This window comes from Stegodyphus dumicola, chromosome 10 (assembly GCF_044657685.1).
Source record: "Stegodyphus dumicola isolate Sdum_Otavi_A_Nest chromosome 10, ASM4465768v1".
NCBI classification, from domain to species: domain Eukaryota; kingdom Metazoa; phylum Arthropoda; class Arachnida; order Araneae; family Eresidae; genus Stegodyphus; species Stegodyphus dumicola.
In genome coordinates, this window is record NC_140777.1 from 58,721,319 (window position 1) to 58,745,546 (window position 24,228).

Below are 24,228 nucleotides of genomic sequence, written 5' to 3' on the forward strand. Positions count from 1 at the left end.
CAAAAATCTGAAGAATATCGCCAAAAGGTCGTTAAATGCAGTTTCCGTACCTCCAAAAGAATCGACGAATTAAAACGCAAATCTACTGAAACGGTAGTAAATAACCAGTTCAGTACTGATAGTCAAAGCGAACCAAAACATAACGAGTCTGTTCGAATTAAATTACGTAAGTTAACTTTAATGAAATTCTACGGAGATATAAACAACTGGCTAACCTTTTGGAACAGTTTCGAGTCTGCCATTCATAAAAATGATTCATTAGATAAAATAGACAAATTTAATTATTTGAAAGCTCATTTAGGTGGTTCTGCTTTAAATACAGTCGAAGGATTACCGATTACTGCTGCTAATTACGATTCCGCAATTGATCTTCTAAAAGAAAGATTTGCGAAAACAGATGTGCTCATTTACACTCACATAAATAACATTTTGAACACTAAACCGTTGAAAATCTCGAATGATGTTCGCGCCTTTAGAAAATTTTATGATAATATTTCTATCGAATTAAGATGTTTAGAAAATTTGGGTCAGTCTCTCGAGAATTTATCAAGTGTGTTATGTCCAATAATTCTGAAATCACTTCCCCAAGATATTTTGCTTGAGATTAACAGAATGAGTAATGGAAGTGCATATTGTAATATTAAAAGCCTGTGCTTGATTATAGCTCAATGTTTAGATTCACGCGAAAGGGCGGAAGTCATAAATAAGAATTCAGAGCATTCGACAGCGAATAGTGGGCGCCGTCAGTCTGCGTATGCAGTCCAGAAAATAAACACTCGTCATTACAGCGATGGAAAGAGCAATAAATTAGAAACGAAAGCTTCTTCTGCTTCTGATTTAGTGTCCACGGGTATTAAAGAAAAATTGATTAAGGCATGTGTTTTTTGCGGAGATTTTTCCCATTCAAGCCATAAATGTCCTATTGCCCAGAAACTAACTAATGACGAAAAGGTTGAAATACTACGCAAAAATGGCACTTGTTTTAGGTGTTTACAAAATAAGGGTCACGTCAGCAAATTTTGTGATTCTAACATTTTTTGCACCCATTGTCACTCTAAGCATTCTACGATTATGTGCAACAGAATTAATTCCGAGAGTAAAAAGGGAACGATCAAAACTGTCCAGGAAGTTGAGAATAAAGTACTTTCGAATCAAAGCAACCGTTCTGAAGTTTATTTACAAACTTTGGTCGTAGGGGTAGCTGGGAAAACCTTAAAGGGTTATTTAAGATTGCTAATAGACACCGGAAGTCAGAACACGTACATAAGTCAATATGCTGCTAAAACGTTGAAATTAGAAAAGATAGGAACTGAAAGAATTAAACATGGGTTATTTGGGGGTGTAGAAGTTTCGGAAGATCATAATCGTTATCAAATAGATTTAACTAGTTTGGATGGAAAGTACAGGTGTAAAATCGAAGCACTAGACCAGAGGAAAATTTGTTCGTCACTACCTAAGATCAAAGACGAAAAATTAATTAAAGTAATGGAAAAAAGGGGAATCCTTATCAACGACAATCATGTGAATGGAAATCTCTGTCTGTTTCAAGAAAATCCGGAAGAGATTCATATGCTGTTAGGAGCGGACACCGCAGCACAATTGTTCACTGAAAGAATTGAACATTTTGCGGGGGATTACGTAGCCTTTGAGACCAAGTTAGGCTGGACTTTAATGGGCAAGATGCAAAGAGAATGCGGATACGTCGAGTTCCCTGTCCGTTCTTTCTTTATCCTTACATGTTTCCGATACAAATTTGTCCAATCTTTGGCGTTTAGACACTTTGGGGATTTCAAGTCAGGAAAACAAAACGAAAAGTGCCTTGGAAGAAGAAACCCGAAAACATTTCTTAAAAAGTGTAAAACGAGATAGCTCCGGGAGGCATATTTCACAAGTGCACATCAGCGTAGCCACTGAGGGAGGGGTTTCGAAATTGGACCAATCAGCTTCTATTGCTCTTGTGACGAACACACGCAGAAGAAAAGATTACGAAGAAATATTTGATGAGTGGGAAGCGAAGGATATTATTGAGGTAGTAACTGAGGAAAAGGAGGAAGGAGTGCACTACTTGTCACACAGACCTGTAATAAAAGAGTCTAGTGAAACTACAAAGATACGGCCTGTTTTCAATGCATCTGCACGTTCTAAGAATTCACCCTCTCTCAATGATTGTCTGAGTAAAGGACCAAATTTAATAGAAATTATTCCACGTATATTGAATCGTTTTCGAAAATATCGCATAGGAGTGTCATCTGACATCGAAAAGGCCTTTTGTCAAATCAAAATAGCAGAAAAGGATAGAGATTTTTTAAGGTTTCTATGGTTCGATAATCAACATAAGTTTAAAATTTACAGACATAACCGAGTTGTTTTTGGACTCACATCAAGTCCGTTTCTGCTAGCCGCTACACTTAGTCACCTTTTGACTACAGTCCCAGAAAAATTTGTAGAAACTTCTAATATTTTGAAAGATTCATTTTACCTCGATAATTCGTTAATTAGCTTAAATCACGTAGATGAAGCCGAAAATTTCGTTCAAGAAGCAAGATTGATTTTGGCTTCAGGGCATTTCAATTTGAGATGTTGGCGATCAAATTTTCGCATTGACATGATCGATGAGATAGAGAGCAAGACAAAAGTTGTCCCAGTATTAGGATTAGTATGGGATTTAGAAAAAGATAGTTTGAGTTGCAAGATCGAAGAAACATTTAACTTGAGGGAACCTATTACCAAAAGAAAAGTTTTGTCAATTACCCAGAAAATTTTTGATCCCATTGGCTTTACTGCACCGATAACTGTAATTCCTAAGCTAATTTTGCAAGAAACATGGAACGAGAAGATTAAGTGGGATGAAGATCTTCCTCTTCCCCTAAGTGAGCAGTTTGGGACTTGGTTGAACCAATTGCCTCTGCTATCTCAGATTGAAATTCCTCGTTGGTTAAATATTGATTACGAAAACGAAGATACCGTAGTGCTCCACGTTTTTTCGGATGCTAGTAAAAGAGCCTATGCCACATGTGCATTTTTAAGAGCTGAAACCATCGAAGGCGTAAAGGTTCAGTTAGTAAGTGCGAGAAGTCGAATAGCCCATATTAAGGAACTTACGATTCCACGGCTTGAACTTCTTTCCTGTCTGATAGGTGCCAGGCTTGCCAAAACAATTCTATCAGATTTGAAACTTAAGAATTGTAGAACAGTGTTCTGGAGTGATTCTTCTACAGCTTTGGGGTGGATAAGAAGGGATCAAGCATGGGGTACGTTTGTTCACAATCGAGTACAAGAAATAAGATCGCTTACCAGAATATCTGACTGGAGGCATGTACCTGGAAGTTTAAACCCAGCGGATCTCCCATCGAGAGGATGTACTATTGAGCAATTACAGAAATCGGCATGGTGGGAGGGCCCATCGTGGCTTTACTTACCAGAAGACGAGTGGCCCCATGTAGAAGAAAAGCCTGATGAAGAACTTATAAACAAGGAAAAAAGGAAAACGATTCTGACTCTTCTAGATCATGGAGACAATTTGGACCGGTACTACAAATACTTCTCTTCATATAGAAAAACCGTGAGAATGATCGCTTGGATTTTCAGGTTTTATCACAATTTAAAGAACAAAGATAAAAACCTCACTCCTGATGTCTCAGTTGATGAATTGGAGAATGCTGAAAAGGCACTTTGTAGATTGGTACAGAAAGAATCATTTACAGGCATAAACGATCCCGACATTCGTGCGCTGAGACCAATCGTAGACCAAAATGGAATTTTAAGAGCCAAAACGAACGTCCTACAGCGTCAAGATAATGAAAATTTCCGATATCCTATCATTTTACCTTCAAAACATATTCTTGTTGAGAGACTAATTTACGAGAAACATCTAGAACTCCAGCATGCTGGTGTCAGCACTTTAATGACAAATCTTAGAGAAAACTTTTGGATATTAAAATCCAGGAAAAGTATTCGAAATATTATCAGAAAATGTGTAAGATGTAAAAGATTTGTTACACAAAGAGTGGAAGTCGAGCCAGGATTTCCACCCGAAGATCGAGTCAGAGAAGGGGCGACTTTTGAAGTCGTCGGTGTAGATCTAGCGGGTCCTCTCTATCTTCGTGAGGGGTCTAAAGCGTGGATAGTCTTGTATACATGTGCCATTTATAGAGCCATTCACCTCGAACTAGTTACTTCTCTATCTACAGAAACTTTCATCCAATCTTTACGTAGATTCATTGCCAGAAGAGGTAGACCTTATGTGATATATTCCGACAACGGAACTAATTTTGTAGGGACTAACAGTGTTCTTAAGAAAGTTAATTGGAACGCCATATGTTCAGCTGCTTCTATCCAAAGGATACGATGGAAGTTCAACCCTCCGACCGCCGCCTGGTGGGGAGGTTGGTGGGAGAGGCTTGTGCGAATGGTGAAAGAAAATTTAAGAAGAGTGTTAGGTCGAACGTCCTTAAATTATGAAGAATTATATACTATATTATGTGACTGTGAACAAGTGATTAATTCGCGACCTATCACATACGTATCAGAGGATAATCAAGATCCATCACCACTGACCCCTATGATGTTTCTGCAAGAATTGCCGTCATCTGGAGTTCCTGATATGGACTACGTAGATTCCAAAGAACTAAACCGTCGAGCCAAATACCGACAGAGAATAAGACATGATCTACGAAACAGATTTCGTAATGAATATCTTGGTCAGTTGAGACAACAGGCAATAAAGAAAGGAAAATTTCAACAATTGCAAGTAGGCGATGTCGTTCTGTTGGAAGACAGCCAGAGACGACGCATACATTGGCCTTTAGCCAAGATAGTCGAGCTTTTCCCCAGTAAAGACGGAATAGTTAGACTAGCGAGGGTCAAGACAAGAAATGGTATTCTGCTTCGTCCAGTGCCCCGGCTTTTCCCGTTGGAGATCTCTACTTCCGAATCCGTTGGCCCTCCGTTCCCCGACAGAGCACCTCGAGACAGAAACGACCATGCAACTGGTCAGGCTGATCAGGCTGCTAGTATTCCAGAACCTGCCTCAAGTCCTCGAGTGATGACCAGAGCTGGACGAGTTGTTCGGCCTCCTCATCGACTGGACCTGTGTGTATTGAGTTCCTCCGCATCGTCGGATCTCAATGGTGGGAGGAGATGTTACATCTAAACTCCGAACTATCAGCACCATTACATCAAAACTCGAGAATAATCCTACGTAAGAACGTAGTTAGAACTCTGAATCCGAACTCGATTGACTGTTAGCTGGAGAGCGCGTAATTTCATGTAATCTAATAATTGTATATAACTGTATCTAAATATAATATCTTTATTTATACAGAAGTGTCAGTTTTTATGCAAAAGCTTGGAATTATTTAGATATTTCATCGAATAAGAATTAGAATGGAACAAGCTCGGCTCCCGGGTGAAAGAAAAGGTAAGAGATTTCTTTTTACCTTTTAGAATTCTATTGAGAGATACAACATTTATCATAATTTTCCGAAGTCACCGGATAGCTTTCAATGAATTCTTTAGCACATGATCCGGGCTTCATACACTGAATCAAATAGGAAAATTTGTCACTTTCATATAAATCAGGGTCAGTGTGAATTTTCTCAAACTGCGACCAAAACGGTAACCAATTTATCAATTCCCCATCAAACTTCTTAAGTTAAATTTTCGGAAGTCTATACTGTTTAATCTTACTACAACAAATACCAGCACCATCATTTGGTCTTGTTTCTAAATTGATTTCATCTGAAAATTGCAATTTTTCATTAATTTGCCGAGTTAGTGTTATGAAATCATCAGAATACACCTCGCGACTTTCGATTTCTTTAGTAACATCATCCTCTAAAGTTTTCCCGTCTTCAGCTAACAAATTAAGAATTTTATCATCTACATTTTTTATATCTGAATATACATTTTGTAGTTTAGTAAGTTTATCTCGTACTAAATCTACAGAAAAATCTTCTTTTACTAATTCCGTTTTTAAAATATTAGCAGTTTTTGCAAAAGAAGTGCGTAAACCTGCCCGTTTAAGTTTCAAAGCCTTTAAAGCTTCCATAGTTAACTTTCAAAATAAAACAAACTGCTTTACAAAAAATAGTTTCGAATTTAAACTTAATTATACTTTAATACATCAAAAACTATCTATAACCATTAAAATATTTTTTTTTAAAGTTTATTTCTTAGAGTCCTGTCACGGACGCCACTTTCTGTTATTACTAAAACATAGTCTTATCATTACATATCATTAAAATAAAAATACTTCCTTCACTCATCCCAGATACCGAGCAATCCAGAAAAACTAAAGACAAAACTTGCTCACTTACCTGGGTAGTGTGATGTTGAATCTGTAATAAAAACTCTAATATGTTGATTTATCTAATTATATTCTCTCTATACTACAAAATATATACATTTTTTAACAAGTGTCGGGAAATTTTTCTGGCCCCGAAAGTTATTACACTTAATCAGTTCACGTCACACGAGGTCGAAAGGGGAAAACCCTTTTTTTCTTCCTACTTCAATGACAGCCAACGCCATCTGTGTCTCGTACATCAAAATGAAGAGATTTGTTTTTAATATGTCTTAGATACAGCTAATCAGTTTCACAACAATCAGATATTTATTCAGATATGGTAATTTCACTCAGTTATAATTAAATTTTACGTAACGGATTAGTTTTGGAAATTCTTAACCTTTTGTTTATAACATCTGATTATAATTATTATAATCGTATTCAATTATTTTCGGAAATTCTTAGTATTATGCTTATATTTAACATCTGATTCAGCAAGCAATTTTTAGCGCGACCATTAAACTTGACCATAGCTAGTAGCGCGCGCGATCTATTAATGAGACGCTACATATATAGCAATGCTCCGCAACCGGTGTGCCATGAGTAGGATATAGGTGTGCCGCAATCAAATACATGTATTTGACATTTTGCAATCTTTTATCATGTATTTAATACACAATGACAATTTTTTCCCTTAATAATGTCTATTTTAAATGTTTTTATATATTCCACTGTTGTGTGGTTGTGTGTGTGATTGTAAGTGTGTCAGCATTTGAATTTTTTCGGCACTTCCTTGATAACTCGGAACACTTTGGTGTGCCTCGAAATTCCAGAAAGATTTTTTGTGCGTCGCAGGTGAGGAAAGGTTGCGGAGCACTGATATATAGAACTCCTGGAGCTCTTTTATACTTCACCCACAGAGAGCCCTTATTGGAAGCGTGCCAGAAAATTTGATTATAGTATTAGGAAAGAATGTTTATTCTCTCGTGTTTAAAGTCAGTTTAATTTGTATCATTTCCCAACTTTTTGATTTAAAAAAAAATTCTTGAGCTGCAAATTTAATTATGTGTAGACAGCAAGTTTTAGAAAATCTCTAAACTAATAGTTGAAAGAAATCAATTCAGTGAATTAGCGTTTGGGGATAGGGTCGAATCCGCCGATTCCACTCCGATCCAGTTCGATTCTTTCACTTTTCGTTTTATCCTCGGTAATCGATCTTGATTCACTCCTCCTTCCCGGTGTTTTTAATCGATGTTATTGTTAATGAGCGGTGATTTATAAAAAAAAGAACTGATTCGTTTCAGTAAACGAACGGTTCTTGACTTGTGTCAAATGGAAAGGGAGTGACAGCGTGCTTTTACTCTGCATCAGATAAAAGAATGTCTGGAACAACAAAAGGATGATAAGAAGAATCGAGATGGTAGAATGGGATATTTCACTTAGCCGCCATCAATCGCGAAGAAAGATGTAAGGAATGAAAATAGACAAGCAATGTGAAAAAAAGTTAGATCAGTAAGGTAGTGATCGGATCCCATAAAAACAGGTGTTTTGCCCTTCTCTAATTGCCAGCAGTCATTTTCGCGCAGCTGCAACGGCTGCGGCCATATTCTTTTGAAAGCAAATATCCAGTTGTACTAAAATGACTTGATAACTCTCTCGTGATCAGTCTCTTCTTTTATTTTTCAACTTAACTTCAAATAGTCTTACACTACGTCTGTCCCTTTCGCCTCCCTCCAAAACTAGTTCTGGAATTGCTGCACTTTTACTCTGGGCCCCAAGTTAGCCACATTACACTCCAAGAAAAATCAAAGACTTTGCCGAGAATATCACTATAACTTTTGTATGATGTGTCGGAGCGTCCTGATGAGGCTGACTGATGTGGAAGAACCTGAAAAATTGAACTCGTCCTAACTATCGGAATCGTACGCGCACAGATATGGTGAAGGACAGGCTTTTGAAAACTTCGAAAAAGTCGGTCAATAAGGCCCGTGAGGAGCGAATATGCCGATATCCTACGTTCTATTCGAGCTATTTTTACAATTTAAAATTTACTGCACTTAAAATTAAGAAATAAATACTTATCTATGAAACATATGGTCGCAAATACAAAATAAAGTCTAAAATTATCTGCCTAAAAGCAACAAATAATTAAATACGCAATAGTACAAATAACAATATTGAAAAAAATGCAATAAAATGAATTTAAATATTTACAGATATTTACAACAATAAAGATTGCTATGAGCTCATGTAACTAAATCTTTACGCCTGAATGAAATAAAAAATTCAACTTAAGGAATATTTTAGGATTAAAAAAATCAAGAATCCATCAAGGATATTTACAGTGATGAAAGAACACAGACTGATAACAGATTTTCAGATAATGTTTTTTACCTCCCCCCGCAACAGGTAAGGTATTCATAGGTATACACAGGTATTTAATCCAGCTGCTTTTAATCTCTCAAACAGCATCAACATAAACGACGAACCAATTCAATGGCAATAAATAACTTTTTTATAGATGACTCCAAAACGGAGAACGGCACGGGTAGCGCCTTTTGTAGACTGGAAGATGGCACTGTAACATTTGAGTGGAAGAAGAAAATAGAACTGAGCAACTCTGTATACGAAGAAGAGATTCTAGCTATCAACACTGCAATTAGGTACTCTAACTCATATCAGCAGCAGAAATTCTCCATACTCAGTGATTCAACTTCAAGTGTAGAGGCTATTGCAGAACAAAACTGCAGGACTCCCTTGCTGTATTAAATTCAAAACCAGCTTCTGTATACATCTATCTCACAAAGACCCACTCTAAAATGGGCAGTGATTCAAGACAATGAAGCCGCGAACCTTCTGGCTAAGTAGGACACTTAATGGCATGGAATTACTAGAGCAACCTACTAAACTTCATTGGTCTCACATATAAAAGAGAAGCTTTGATAATTTTATTACAAAATTGGCAAAGCAGATGGTCAGAGGTAGGACTAAGGACATTTCGCTTATTGCCAAAAATTAACATGGAAATGAAGATCCACAGTGCTAGCCTTCTTGAGGTCATGGACCATTCCCAGTATACCTCAACAGATTCAGACTTAGGGATACTCCCTTCTGCGAGTGCGGAGAGGAAGGTGACACAGACCATAATTACTTTCATTGTGTTAATACAAGAATTCTGTATTAAAGGAACCAGCAAACTGTGCCTGGGCAACGTGGACGTCCAACAGACTCAAAAATAAGGTAGTTTTTGGTAAAATAAGAAAATCTCAAGACACTGCCTAAGCAAAAACCACTGTGAATAACATTATATTTGAAATGATTAAAAATGTAAAGTAGATAATCAGGATAACGCTTAGTCTGCAATTATCAAACTAAATAATCGCTGAACTATTGTTAAGTTTATTATAGAGTAGTAGAGCCTCTTTTCATTCAGCAAGAAGTGTAAATCTGAGCATTTGGTTTCAGGTACGCAGAACGTGTAATATGAATTAACTTTAGACAAGAAAGACTTTGTAAAATATAGAAATTGCTATTAATACGTAACATTCAACATTGTAACTTAGGTACACTAACACATATCAACAGCAGAAATTCTCCATACTTAGTGATTCAACGTCAAGTGTGGCGGCTATTGCACGACAAAACAGCAGGAGTCTCTTGGTATATTGAATTCAAAAACAGCTTTTGTCTATGCCTATAGATTTCCCCTCTGTGATGGTATGTCATTTTGGTTTACCTCCGTGTCGGAAGCCATCTTAGCGGCGCACTCACTCACTCGGTCACTTAGGTAAGGGGGGTAATGTTTTCGGTCCAAATAGTCAGTTTTCAGTGAATAAATACAAATTAGGGTTCCCATAATACGTTCCCACTATTTTTATAACGATGTCTGTGTGTCTGTATGCGTGTGATGATATTTTCCTTTACAATAACTCTTACATCAAACTTCCAAAAATTTCGATTTTCCGTATTTAAGCCTTCTACATTCATATGGAGTTGATTAGATTTTGGGTACAACTGGACAAACGGAAGTGGTTCTTTACTTGAAGCCCCTAACGGTTTTAAATAAAAAAACTGTATTTAAATATAATATAAAAGTTTTCAATTTTAGCAATTAAGACTTTTATATCAATAAAAATAACATATTATATTTTGGATATAGGAGGGTTGGTGTTTATATTTCTGTCCTAATAATGAAAAAACAAATGTCTATTATCGAAATTGGTTTTATTATTTTTCAAACTATTCTCCATGAAGATCAGTACCCTTTTACATGCGTTTGAACCAATTTTTGAAACACTGTAAACAATACAAATCTGTAAACAACAGAAATCACGCTAAAATGGCAAAACGTTCTGAAAAAGTCATGGCTAAAATATCAAACGTGTAAGGTTTATGTTAATTTTTCTAACAGTTAATCTTTAGTTAAAAGTTATTTTCCTATATTCCGGAATTTCAACTTGCAACTTCCAACCAGAACTTATTTTCAGAATCGCGTTTGAATGAAAATGAGAAAAAGTATTTAACTGTGAAGTTCTACTGACGTCGTTAGAGAGCCAGTGATTGTGACTAGCGCGAGTTCGCCTTTCAAGGCCTCTCTCTTAAGATATTATTACGCTCGGCCGTGCTTTAGGCCCTTGATAGCTTCGGCTATATTTTTTTATTTAAGATTAATTTAGTTCTTAGTTTCCTGAATTCAAGCCCGAGTGGAGGCTTTATTGTAACTCCAAGAGTCTTAGAAACATGGAAAGGATACCTTGGACTTAATAGATCGGTATTCCAAGCTGAAGCAGTAGCATTGGGCCAGGCTATGACAGCAGCTAGGAAGTTTGTTGACTGAAAAGTTTGCATTTTCTAAGATAGTCAGTCGGCAATCTTTGCTCTTCGTAATCCATTCCATCCATCACCGATCATAGCAGATATACAATGCCTGCTCAAAGAAAATGCGCATGACTGCAACATCCAGATTTTATGGATTAAAGCGCACGCAGGCCACAGGGGCAATGAGGATGCAGACCCTCTTGCAAAGGAAGCTACAAAGAATATCGGTGCGCAAGATGTCCAGATCCCGCTTCCCAAATATTATCTGAAGCGAGTCTGTCGCATTAAATCGCAGCAACAATTTCAAGAGGAATTGGATTCTATATCGCAAGGCCGTAGAACGCATGACTTTGTTCATAGAGTTTCCCAAGATCGACTCATCTCCGCCCCTTTTCTTTCCCGTTTCATTACAGGCCACGGACCATTTCCCCAATATTTCTATCAAAGGGGAATATCAACAACTGATCATTGTGTCTGTAATGAAGTAGGTACACCTGATCATTACGTTACGTCTTGCCCTCTCACGTAAGAATGGCACATGAGGCTTCCTGATACTGACATTGCTTATAAACGCTTCTTCATTAAGCAGCCGGCCTATCTCAAGAAGCTCAAAAGCATTATGAACAAATTTGAAGCACTAGGACTAGAATTATGCAGCCCACAATAACAGACTTAAATTTCGCAGAGATTCAAAGCATCAATGCACACTGGTTTTTAATGGCCTCTGCAAGAAGCCCGCCTTGAGTCAGTACGCAGAGTAATAACATTAGGCTGGGAACACGGAAAACAAATGTAAATATGATTTAATATTATGCAAATGTAAATAGTTTAATTATATATATTTGTAATGAGCGTATTAACTCATGGATGCAATATTGTAAGCATGTGCATTTTATAAATAGAATATTGTGCAGTGTATTGTGAATAATGTATTGTATAGCACACTGTGTATAGTACCTTGGTAAAATGTGTAAGTGCTCGTAGCATGCAGAGCTATGCTTTGAGCCGCAGGAAGCATAGTAATTATAACTGTAGTACTACAACTTAATGTATTCAAGAGCACAGAATGTAAATATTATAGTTGTAATTATTATAGTAGTTATATATATGTAAATATTGTTGTATTTTGTAAATTTTAGTGTATTGAGTGATTTATATATAGCAGTGTGTTAACATGCATATTACGAAATGTATAGTGCATGGTAAATACGGTATTTAATGTATCTAGCGCATGTAATTTTTTAACTGCAATTAATTTAATCTGTAATTTTTTTCTCTCAATGTGTATTTCTAACAGTGTTTTTATAAGCTTTTTTGTATTAAGAATTATGTTGTATATAACAAAGAGTTACTACCACTGCCTATATTATTTAATCAAGAGTAATGTTCAATGTAGTATGTAGCCACTACACACAGTGCATTAAGTTTAGAAATGAGTTTTGTAAGGTGTCCTAAATATAGTGCAGTGTTCAATGTAATATGTATTATAAAAATTTTAGTGTATTGAGTATTTTATATATAGCAGTATGTTAAGGTGCAATGTAACCAGTAGAATGTTTAATAACAAAATTATTTTTAGTATGTTTTAAGAATACAGCAAAATTTATGCCACAGTTAACATTTAACATGTTGTTTAATCAAAAGTAATATGGGCTGTACTGTGTTCTTAAATCTGTATTTTGTATATTATAAGTACAGCACAAAGTAAACAAAGAGGATTTCTGTGTGCAAAAATGTGTAATTTGTTTGTAATGTGCAATTTTGCTCTTTATTTAAGAGCTCTTAATTTATTTATCTGTTGTATCAAGTTATTTATTTAAGTCTGTCTTATATAACGAAGTTATGTACTATATAATCCAGTTATATCTCATTTAAACAATTACATTGTTCAGAATCCATGTTGAATTGTCAAGAATAATGTCTAGCGTAATATGTTGCAAAGAATATATAGTGTATTAAGTGTAGCATTGAGTTGTAAACGTGCTTAAGTACAGTGCAATGATAACGCAATGCAACGCAATGCATATTATGAAATGTATATTGTAGCGAGTATGTGTAGCAATGTGTTAACATGCGATGGAACAAGGAAAATGTTTAATTTCGCATGCAGAAAAATCTATATTTTGCCCTTGTATGGCCATGTACTTTGCCCTTGTATTGTTTTCAGAGTGTAGCTTCAGATAGTTGCGGGATCCGGACGATACCCGACTAGTCTATGTAAGCCATCCGGGTGTCCGGACTGCTCTCACCTGTCACCTGTAACTCAAAGAAAGGAGTCATCTAGTCATCTGTTAAACTTTATTTGGAATAATAAAGGGTCATTTAATCATTCTCACGTTTTGTTCTCTGTCTCCCGAACTCATGCGATTATTCGCTTATCCTTCTCATGCTTTGATTTGAATATTTGAGATATTCAAATCAAAGCATGAGAAGGGATATGTACATGAGCATGCATAGTTATCATTGTCTATTGTGTGGGAGAATAGAATATTAAAAAATTAATAGTGTTTGTAAGTAAAACTTAGCCATAAAATTTATAAAGGAATTATATTTTATTTATAAACGATCAATTGGAAATGATAGTTTACTTAAAGTTCTTTGATATTCGGCTAATTACATGTCTTAAAATGGGAGGTCATCTGCTGGCCTCATCAGATTTTTAAGCCAAATCGGCTACGAATCACGAAATGCGATTTTACATTGCTTCACTTTAATTGCCACTAGTCAAAATGTAAGATACAATTCTTTCATATTTAATCTATCTGCTACTGCTAAACAAACAGCTGTTTAAAAGTAATAGATGCAGTTATTAAGAATATTACTTTTTACTTATGAATCTGACTCAGTCAAATAAAAATGCATTTAATTCCTGATAAGTCTAATGAAAAACATTTAATATTTCTATAGAATGACGGTACATATTTTTTTACTTTTCAAATTAATTTTACACTTTAATGCATTATTTCATTTTTCAATATAGTCTGCTGCCATTCAGAACAAAGTTAAAATATTATTCTTTCATTATTATTCTCTTATTAATTAACAAACTAAGCTATTTAAAAGCAAAATCGATGCATTTCTTAAAAATATTATTTTTTTACTTTTTAATGTTATTGATTTACAGACACATGCATTTAATTTGAGATATATCAAATTAAAACATTAAATACTTTTACAGAATTGCATTAGATATATTTTCACTGTTTAAATATGCAGAAAATATATAATGTTCTCATGTTAGTCTAAATACATATTCATCCATTGTCTTATAAACTGTTTCGCTCATCTACCTATCGATGTATACCTTTATCGATGCATATTAAACAGATATTAACTCCTTTCATAACAGTCGTTTTGGGTAATCGTTAAAATCAGAACTTTTTGAGACTTTTTTATTATTTTTTAGTCCAAAGGGGCTTTGTTTCTGAAGGACTATTGTTTTCGTTTTGCGATATTGCATTGAAGCACTATAAATGTCCGTTTCACTTTTCAAACTCTTGCCACTAAATGTTAGAGTCCTGCATTATATTTGAAGAAATTAAATAATGAAAAATCTGGATAAATGTATGTCTATTTCTCGCATTGTCATAAAATAACGGTACATAGAGCCACCAAATTTTGAATGATGTAATCCTCCTACGAATATGGGCATGTGGAAGACCAAATTTGAAATTTGAAATTTGTTTTATGATCGATTTCATATTTTGCAAAACTTTAACGAATTTTTAGTAACAAACTCAAGGATTTCAAAGCGAGCAATGACAACACTCTACGGAAGGGGAGGAACCTTTCTATCTCCAGCGCGCGGAACTGTGTATCGGAAATTCTAAAGATAGGCTCATTTTAAAATTGTTTTGCGACATTGGTATTGAACTGAATTTTATGGTTTTAAGTGCAAAGAACATGATATTTAATAAATAAAGTAACACACAAAACGTTAAAAAAACGCCCCTTTGGACGTAATTTAAAATCTGAAACATTTCATTTTTTATTTATTTATTTACTTTTTTAAGGAGGTTCAAAACTTTTTTTTTCTTATATGCAAAAATATTCTGGAATCCTTCTCTTAACACTAAGAATTTTCTCAACAGACAGGTCAACTTCTAGTTTCGCCAATGTAAATAAGAAACATTGCCAGGAATGCAGCCTGAAAATATCCCCAAGAAGACGAATGATACTTTTATAGAAAAATATGAATATTTTACTGCAGAAATGGATAGGAAGAGAAACTTCGGGAGTGTATAATGCGCTGACACAGATCTTTTGTAGTATTACTTCACTTCGATTTCTAAAATCCTATTAATCTCGCATAAGATTCGATATTCGGAAACTCGAGTTTTTGAGCCCTTTTTGTCGTTTCAAATTCAATTTATCGAATTTTATCGTAAAAATCCAAAGTTACAGTGGAATTCCGATAGACCGAAGCAGTATTGGGCATGACCAATACCTTCTACCTCTTAACCTTAATGATGCTCTTTCCTTTCCCTTTAGCTATTGCTTTCTCTATTATTTAATTCATTTTTATTAACGAAGATGTGGAGATAATTGTGATTTATATACAAAGGTACTCCGGAATCAAAACTCCTTAGTTCCTTGGTCCAACATCTTCTAAATAGATGTTGGTACAGTCGACTAGGGACACACCGTGAAAAGAGGGGGGGGAGAGGCGAATCGTCTCGAGCCTCTGATCAGGGAAGGCGTCCGAAAAATCTTACGTTTTTGGTATATCATGAAGATATGCTATTGTTTTCAGTTTGAAATGAACTCCTCTCCATATAGATGTTGTTGCCAATCTACGATGCGTAATATCTTCAACAGTGCGTTCTTTCCAGTTAATAATAAATGGAGGACAGGAAGAAGTGGGAGAGAGACTAGCATTTCACCATTGATTCTATAGGCAGTCCCACCGCATTAGCTGTATAGCTTTGAGCTAATTTGGATCCAGACCATCCCGGGTGACGATTTCGAGGATTCCCCACCCCTTTACCCTGTTGTCAAGCCACGCGAAAGGACTTCTGCTCGACAGGGTTTTAAGTGCTTTTACGTCTCACAGTACTATTATTTTTAGATGTAAGATTAATCTTAAATGGAAAAGGTTAAAAATGACGAAATAGATTTCATTATAGTATTCATTTCAAGTCATAACAGTTTTCAAGGTTATGACGCAATAACGTCATAACCTTGAAAACTGTTTCCCACCGATGCTGAAGAAAGAAGAGACGTTTGTTTCATATTGGGGCATATTCTTTGAAAAAAAAATACATAAATGTCGACTACGGATAAAGACTATTGACTATTCATGAACTATTCATTAATTATAAGGTTACTGACTATTGGAATATTGATTATTCGTTAGTCTATGCTATTGACTGTTATACAGAATACTGACTATTCTGTGGCCCTTTATGGAATAATGACTATTCTAAGGTCTTTTTAATGGAATATTGACTATTGGATGGACTATTTACAGGCAACTGACTATTATTGCCATCTATGGACTAATTTAAAAATTAACTTTAATTGATTCTATGCATTATTTATGAAATAATTACCTTGATTATTCTTGACTATTGATATTTATTAATACTATTGATGACTGTTGACTGTATGGATTATTGAATATGACTAACTGTATGGACTATTGAGTATTTATGGGAAGGTTGATTAGTCTATGGACTATTTATGGAAGATTATTTATGGATTATAATTGTATACGGTGACTATTATTGTACACTGTAATTATCGTTATATACTATGCACGATTATGTCAAAAGTATGTGCAAATTATGCATCGCTCGAAGCACTAAAAGTGTAAGTCACAAGTAACCTTTATTTTAATAAGACTCAATAAATACCATTGTGATGGCTTCAAATCCGCTTAGCCTCGAAGACTAGATGGGTTGGCATCTCAGTGGATAGCTAGAGTACTTCTGAGAATATCTATTAATTATGGTATCTATGAATTATCGAATCTATGAGCTATCTGTCAATAATATGATATCAATAAATTATCGTATGTATATGGCTTCGGTAACTATTGTCCATATTTTCTATTGAATTAATGACTATGTATTTTAAGATTAACTCTCTATGGTCTAAAAAGATGACTATCTAGTGACCATGTATTATATATAAAACTATCTAATGACTATTATGTATATTTATGGACTATATTATGTATACTATATATATTAAGACTATCACTATATTGTTACGAATTTGGTATTTAAAAAGCTAATGTTAATTCAATTATAAATTAAATGGTTTTATTTCTCGCGCAGTGCAGCGCGTGACGAATATTAAAAGAAAGCTAAGCCGGAAAATTGAAAATACAAGAGCGCGTGCATTAAATAAATAAATATCTCTTTTTGATTTCGAGAAAGTACTAGAAAATTCTAGCGCGTGATTTTAAAATCTTATAAAAGGAGGAAAACATCTGAGTTCGTAGTACTCCCCGAAAGAAGTCCATATTATCATTAAACATATCAATACCAAGAAAGCTCACGGGTTTGACGGGATCAGCAATCGTGCTCTGAAGGCACTCCCTCCAAGGTGTACAGTGCTACTTACAAACATCTTTAATGCTTGCATCAGGACGAGTTATTACCCTTCGCAGTGGAAACACTCGATTATTATCACTATACTGAAGCCGGGGAAAAACCCCTCACTTGCAGACAGTTATCGTCCTATTAAGCCTTCTTCCGGCTATCGGAAAAATATTTGAGAAAGCTTTAAACAACAGAATTACAGACCACCTAGAAAGATTGGATCTGATAGACCCGGCTCAATTTGGTTTCCGGAAACATCACAGTACAACCCATCAAGTACTAAATATCGTTTAGATTATCACGAGAGATTTTTTTCCACAAGACTGGTGTGGCAGCATGCTTCATAGACCTTGAGAAGGCCTTCGACAAGGTCTGGCACGAAGGACTGATTTACAAGCTAAATAACTTTCTTTTTCCTGTCAGCCTTGTGAAGTTAATCATCTCATACCCAAAAAGAAGAACCTTCCAGGTGAGAGTTGGAGACTCCCTTTCCGGAAGGAAAATCATTGCCAGCGGCGTCCCGCAAAGGTCTGTTATTGGCCCAAAATTATTCAACATTTTCGTTAATGATTTACCCAACCCACTGAATGCTAAAACCCTGAAATATGCAGACGACACGGTGATTTTATCGGAATCTAAAAGCCCCCAACTTGCTCTTACTAACCTACAGTTTCACATCAACATAGTAGCTGCTTGGTGTCAACTTTGGAGAATTAAAATTAATACCGCGAAATGTAAAATTGTCCAATTCCGTCGCTACAGAAGAAATGTCACTACGAACACGGATATCAAGATAGAGAATGATGTGATTCCAGTTTGCTCGTCCGCAAAGTACTTGGGAGTTACCCTAGATGATAGGCTCACCTTCAAAGAGCACGTAACCAACCAAGTAAATAAAGCAAACGGAGTTTTCATGTCGCTTTATACTGTTATAGGTAGGAAATCGAAATTGAGCTTAAAAGCTAAACGCATGATATATCTCACTATGATTAGGCCAGTTATGCTCTACGCCGCCCCAGCGTCGGCAATTGCCAATAAGACGGATAGGAGAAAACTAGAAGTCCTTCAAAACAAAATTTTGAGAGCCATCACTAATGCTCCCTGGTTTGTACGAAATAGCATCATTCATGCAGACTTGAAAATAAAGCCCATTCCTGAACAAATCCCCATGGAGGCGCACAACTTCTTCGAAAAAATGAATAATTCTCCAGTGCACACGCTAAGAGAACTCGGTAATTATGACCCTACGGTGGACAGCGTGGTGAAGAGACCTCGGTCAATTCACCATAATGCGCGGTGGTGATGTAAATATGTAAATAGTGTACATATGAAGTTGTGTTTTGTGCTCTATCTAACCTTATTTAACCAAGTACTGTGTTACTGTCAAAATTAGCTATTTGCCAGGAAGTAGGCTAGAGACTCTGAATTAATTACTATGTGTTAAGGACTGTGTATTCTGTGATCTCACCACGCCCACTGCTGTGGTTCTACTCCTGATTACCTGCTGGACTGCGCACCCTATCTCAGTAACCTTACGCTACTATCCTGACCGAATGCATCATGCAAGGACTTGAATGCTGGATGATTTTGTTTTCCAAGTACTAATTTCCCAATTTTCGTATATTCAGCTTGACTTCGCCACGAAATGATTGCACCTTGTTCTAATGTCACGCCCCCGGGCGAGGTGCAGTAGCACCTTAACGTACTAAAAACCGTGAATGGCCTTTATTGGCTGCACAGATTGTACAGGTCAAAACTCAAAGTAGTTGTATACCTGAGGTGAATCAGAAATAAATAAATAAATAAGTTTGTAGTAGTTGCTTAGTTTGTTGTTGTTTAGAAAACTGCTCTTGTTGATTGTAGTGAATTCGCGGATTAGCTTTCTTTCGCTGTTTTAAGTTCTTTTGAACATTTGAGTAGTTAGAAGATAACTACTGTGATATATTGTGATACTGCACGGTTATTTGAGGACATTTAATCATATTTGTTCTGATAATAATAAATTTTTTTGTTCATTTTTCATCGGACTTGTGCATTCATTTCGTAACGAACCCGTACGCTCGCAACAATTTTTGGTGTCAGAAGTGGGATTTTAATGCCAATCACAAGAGCGATGGAAGAGCAGTTAAGACAGCTGATATCAGCGTTTGCTGCATTTAAAGAAGAAATGAAAACGGGCCAGCAAGAAATGAAAGATGAGATGAAATCTGGTCAGAAAAAGATGGAAGCTGGTCAGAAAAAGATGGAAGCTGGTCAGAAAAAGATGGAAGAATCCGTTAAAAAGGAAATGGAAACCGTTCACGAAAAGTTGGAAGCTGGTCAAGTAACTTTTAAAGAAGACATAAAAGCTGTTAAGGAAAAGATTACCTGCATAATAGAAAACAAATTTGATTTTATGGAAGGCAGAATAGACGCAGTTGAAAATAAAGTTAGAGAAATTCAAGAAAGAGTTTCTTCTGTGAAGGAAAAAATAGAAGAGAAAGTTTCTGCTGTGGAGCAGCAAATCGAAAGAAGAGTTTCGGCCGTCCAACATCGAATCGAACAACAAATTGAAGAAAAAGTATCTGTAGTCCAAGAACATATCGAACAACAAATTGATGACAGAGTTTCAGCAGTTGCCAAAGAAATGGAAACTTGCCAAAGAAATTCGTAGCGACGGCAGGGAGCAAGAGTGATGATTTTAAATTCTTACCGATGCCTGCTCGTCCATCTCTGAAGCTATCCACATATGATGGGAAGATATCCTGGCAAGTGTATAAGACCCAGTTTTATATCGTTGCGGATGCGAATGGATGGGATTCCCAAGCTAAGGCCTGTCATCTCGCCGCTTCTCTGAGAGCAGACAACGGATATCCTGCAGACGCTTCCCGAAAATCAAAGACTTGACTTCAAAGCTCTATCCAGCGCATTGGAGCTGCGCTTTGGCGAGAAGTGTTTGAAAGACTACAGCAGGCTTCAATTAAAATCTCGTCAACAGAAGCCTACCGAAACACTTCAGGAGCTCGTCACGGATGTTGAAAGGTTGTCCCATCTCGCCTTTTCGGAATGCCCGACAGAAACAAGGGAAATCCTGTCCTTGCAATACTTTATCGACGGCATCCGGAATACTGAAATACAGAAAGCTCTTCGAATGGCAGATGTAAAGGACATAAAAAGCGCTCTGTTGTACGCCGTGAAGTTCGAGGTGGCCCAGCAAGCAACTAGTAGAGATCGCTACCCAGTTAGAGCTGTGCGAGTCCACGAGCCAGTGGATCAACTGATGGCTCGTTTAGATGATTTAGCTAGAGAAGTCAATGCTTTGGTACGGAGGAGGAGTGAAAACAAAGTGGCTCTAAGGTGTTGGAAATGTGGTATTGAAGGACATTATACGACGGCAATGCAGAACACCCCAGGGCACGGATAATAAAACGGATGATTTGACAAGACAAGTGAATGCCTTGAGACGGAATATTGGTGAGAAGAAACCAACCCTCAAGTGCTGGAACTGCGGTGTTGAAGGACACATACGAAGGAACTGCAGAACACCCCAGAGCACGAAAACTAAGAGAGGCCGGTTAAACAGACAATTAAATGCCATGAAACAGAAAAGGATTGACGAGAAACCAAAGTGCTGGAACTGTGCAACTGAAGGCCACGTACGAAAGAATTGCAGAACACCCCAGGGTACGAAAATTGAGACCATTTCTCAGCAACGACGCAGGAAACAAATTAATGACCATACCAAGGAACGAAGGTTGCCAGGTAATGAAAAACCTTGTTTTAAAGCACTCAAGATTTTTAGAGTGAGTGGCAACAGTAACGGACTGTCCATCAATGGAAATATCGACGGAGTTCTTTGCAATATGATTATTGACACAGGAGCTAATGTTACCATCATTCGGAGAGATCTAGTTCAACGGTTTAAAGATAAACTTATTTGGAAGCCATCTTCTGTTACCCTTCAGACTGCGTGTGGTGACAAGATCGACATAGCTGGGAAGTTAAACGTGAAAATCACGTTTGGAAGTGCCGCCTACCATCATACGGCATATTACAGATCCATGCATACTCGGATTGGACTTTTTAAGGAAATACAATTTTTCCTTAGACTTCAAAAACAATAAGCTGTTCTCAGCATCTGAAGACATGACAATCCATCTTCAAAAGAAATCATCGCCTGGAAACGCCGACGTCTCATGTGAAAGACCCTATTCAGAAAGCTGCCGAAATCCTACCAAGGTCGAAGAGAAACACAAGACTACCGGGTATTCACCATCACAGATGCTCTCCGGTCGAGATTCTCGTCTGCCTTGTGACCGCCTGTTTGATCGCCATTCGGATGCGCCTTCATCTCCTGAGGAAAACATCCAAGATGCCCTGGCCCGTTTTGAAGTGATGCACCGTTCCGCACGAAAGCGAATGAACTTGGCGACGAAGAAAGTGAAGTCCAGATACAACACGAGAGTTACTGGACATAGATCCAACAAAGGAGACAAGGTGTGGTTGTGGAACACGATTCGACGAAAAGGAGTCAGGCCTGATTTACAATCACCTTGGGATGGTCTGCACACAGTCCTAAACAGGCTAAATGACGTCGTGGTTCGGATCCGTGAGTCTTCGAACTATTACAACAGGTTAACTCATTACTATGGCCATAGTACTTAATGTAAATAATTGTAAATAGTATAAGACCATGGTCCTTTTTGTTTTTAAATGTGTATTTGATTTGAGTTGTATTTAGTATTTGATTTGCATTTAGTATTTGATTTGTATTTGATAGCATTTGATTTGTTTTATTTATTGCATTTATTGTTCATGTTGTTTATTATTGTAATGTAATGCTTATTAATGCATTTATGCCACAGTTGTAAGTTTAGCTTCCTGTCCAGGGATTGTACTGCCCGGAACGTGCAGTCCTTGGCAAGGGGGCAGTGTTACGAATTTGGTATTTAAAAAGCTAATGTTAGTTGAATTGTAAATTAAATGGTTTTATTTCTCGCGCAGTGCAGCGCGTGACGAATATTAAAAGAAAGCTAAGTCGGAAAATTGAAAATACGAGAGCGCGTGCATTAAATAAATAAATATCTCTTTTTGATTTCGAGAAAGTACTGGAAAATTCTAGCGCGTGATTTTAAAATCTTATAAAAGGAGGAAAACATCTCAGTTCGTAGTAGTTGCTTAGTTTGTTGTTGTTTAGAAAACTGCTCTTGTTGATTGTAGCGAATTCGCGGATTAGCTTTCTTTAGCTGTTTTGAATTAAGTTCTTTTGAACGTTTGAGTAGTTAGAAGATAACTACTGTGATATATTGTGATACTGCACGATTATTTGAGAACATTTAATCATATTTGTTGTGATAATAATAAATTTTTTTGTTCATTTTTCATCGGACTTGTGCATTCATTTCCTAACGAACCCGTACGCTCGCAACAATATATATTAAGACCATTTTGTTTAAAAACTATGTATTCTAAGGTCATTTGTGGCCAATCTATACTACTGAATGTGTATTTTATTGTAGCTATGGGTTATGGTATCTATGACTTAGTATTACGTAACTATTGGACTATGTATTATGAACAGTATTTAACCGTGACAATGAATTACTGTGACTGTAACTACACATTATTGTTTTGTGACTATGGTTATGGACCATCCATAACTTATGCGACTATCGAACTATGATCCATTCTATTGTATCTATAGACTATGTATGCTATTGACTACATATATCACTGTGGACTATTATCTATAAACTAAGTAATTCTATGGCATCTTGACTACTATTGTAATCTATGGACGATTATCGTACTCTATGATTTTTAAAAATTATAATTAGCTCAATAAATTTACTGCAGGGTTGACAAATCTGTATGACTTTTAAAATAATTGATGAGGCCAGTAGTCATCTCTTGCAAACTTCAATCTCTTCTGGGAATATAAATAAATGTTGGTACTGAACATTAATTACTATTACCGGCTGCCATTTTCTCTAAAGCGACCATTTACTAAAGACAAAAATTTCTTAGACCCGTTAGGTGGTTTTTAATGTTTTAATGCAACTATGCAATAATGATTTTAAAAAATTCAAATTTCAAATTTTTATTATGGATATATTTTTGTATGTCAGAATTTTAGATTCCTTTGAAAAAATACAATGTTACGCATATTTTTGGATGTCAAAAACTGATGTCTCCTAAAATTAAATGCTGGAAAAAATATATATAATCTTAAATGGAAAAGGTTAAAAATGACGTGATAGATTTAATTTTGGTATTCATTTCAAGGTTATAGCGCAATAACATCATAACCTTGAAAACTGTTTCCCACCAATGCTGAAGGAAGAAGTGACGTTCGTTTTATATAGTGGCATATTCTTTGAAAAAAAAAATACATAAATTCGCCCAAATAATACTTTTTTATATCATTCTTGTTCAAAAATCAAAAATGATGTGAAAAATTTGACATTCATTTAAAAGATTTTTTACGCTTTGTCCGATAGTGCAGGCAATAAATTTCTGAGATCTTTAGTCTACTCGTTATACAAAGAAATGTGTCAAAAATCGTTTGAACTTAAAAAAAAATTTTTAAAAACGTTA

At 36.1% G+C, this 24,228-nt stretch overlaps 2 protein-coding genes across 2 annotated transcripts in view; one reads left to right on the plus strand and one right to left on the minus strand.

Annotated features, from left to right (window-relative positions):
* The window catches only part of LOC118188232 (junctophilin-1-like), a 162,151-nt gene that overhangs the window by 71,123 nt on the left and 66,800 nt on the right, over positions 1-24,228 (minus strand). The gene's annotated exons all lie outside the window — the stretch shown is intronic.
* The window catches only part of LOC118193671 (uncharacterized), a 119,580-nt gene continuing 100,541 nt past the window's right edge, over positions 5,190-24,228 (plus strand). The window contains exon 1 of the mRNA XM_085824959.1: positions 5,190-5,419. Within this exon, the coding sequence (XP_085681085.1) occupies positions 5,386-5,419 (34 nt within the window). The 5' untranslated portion in view covers positions 5,190-5,385. The remainder of the gene's footprint in view (positions 5,420-24,228) is intronic.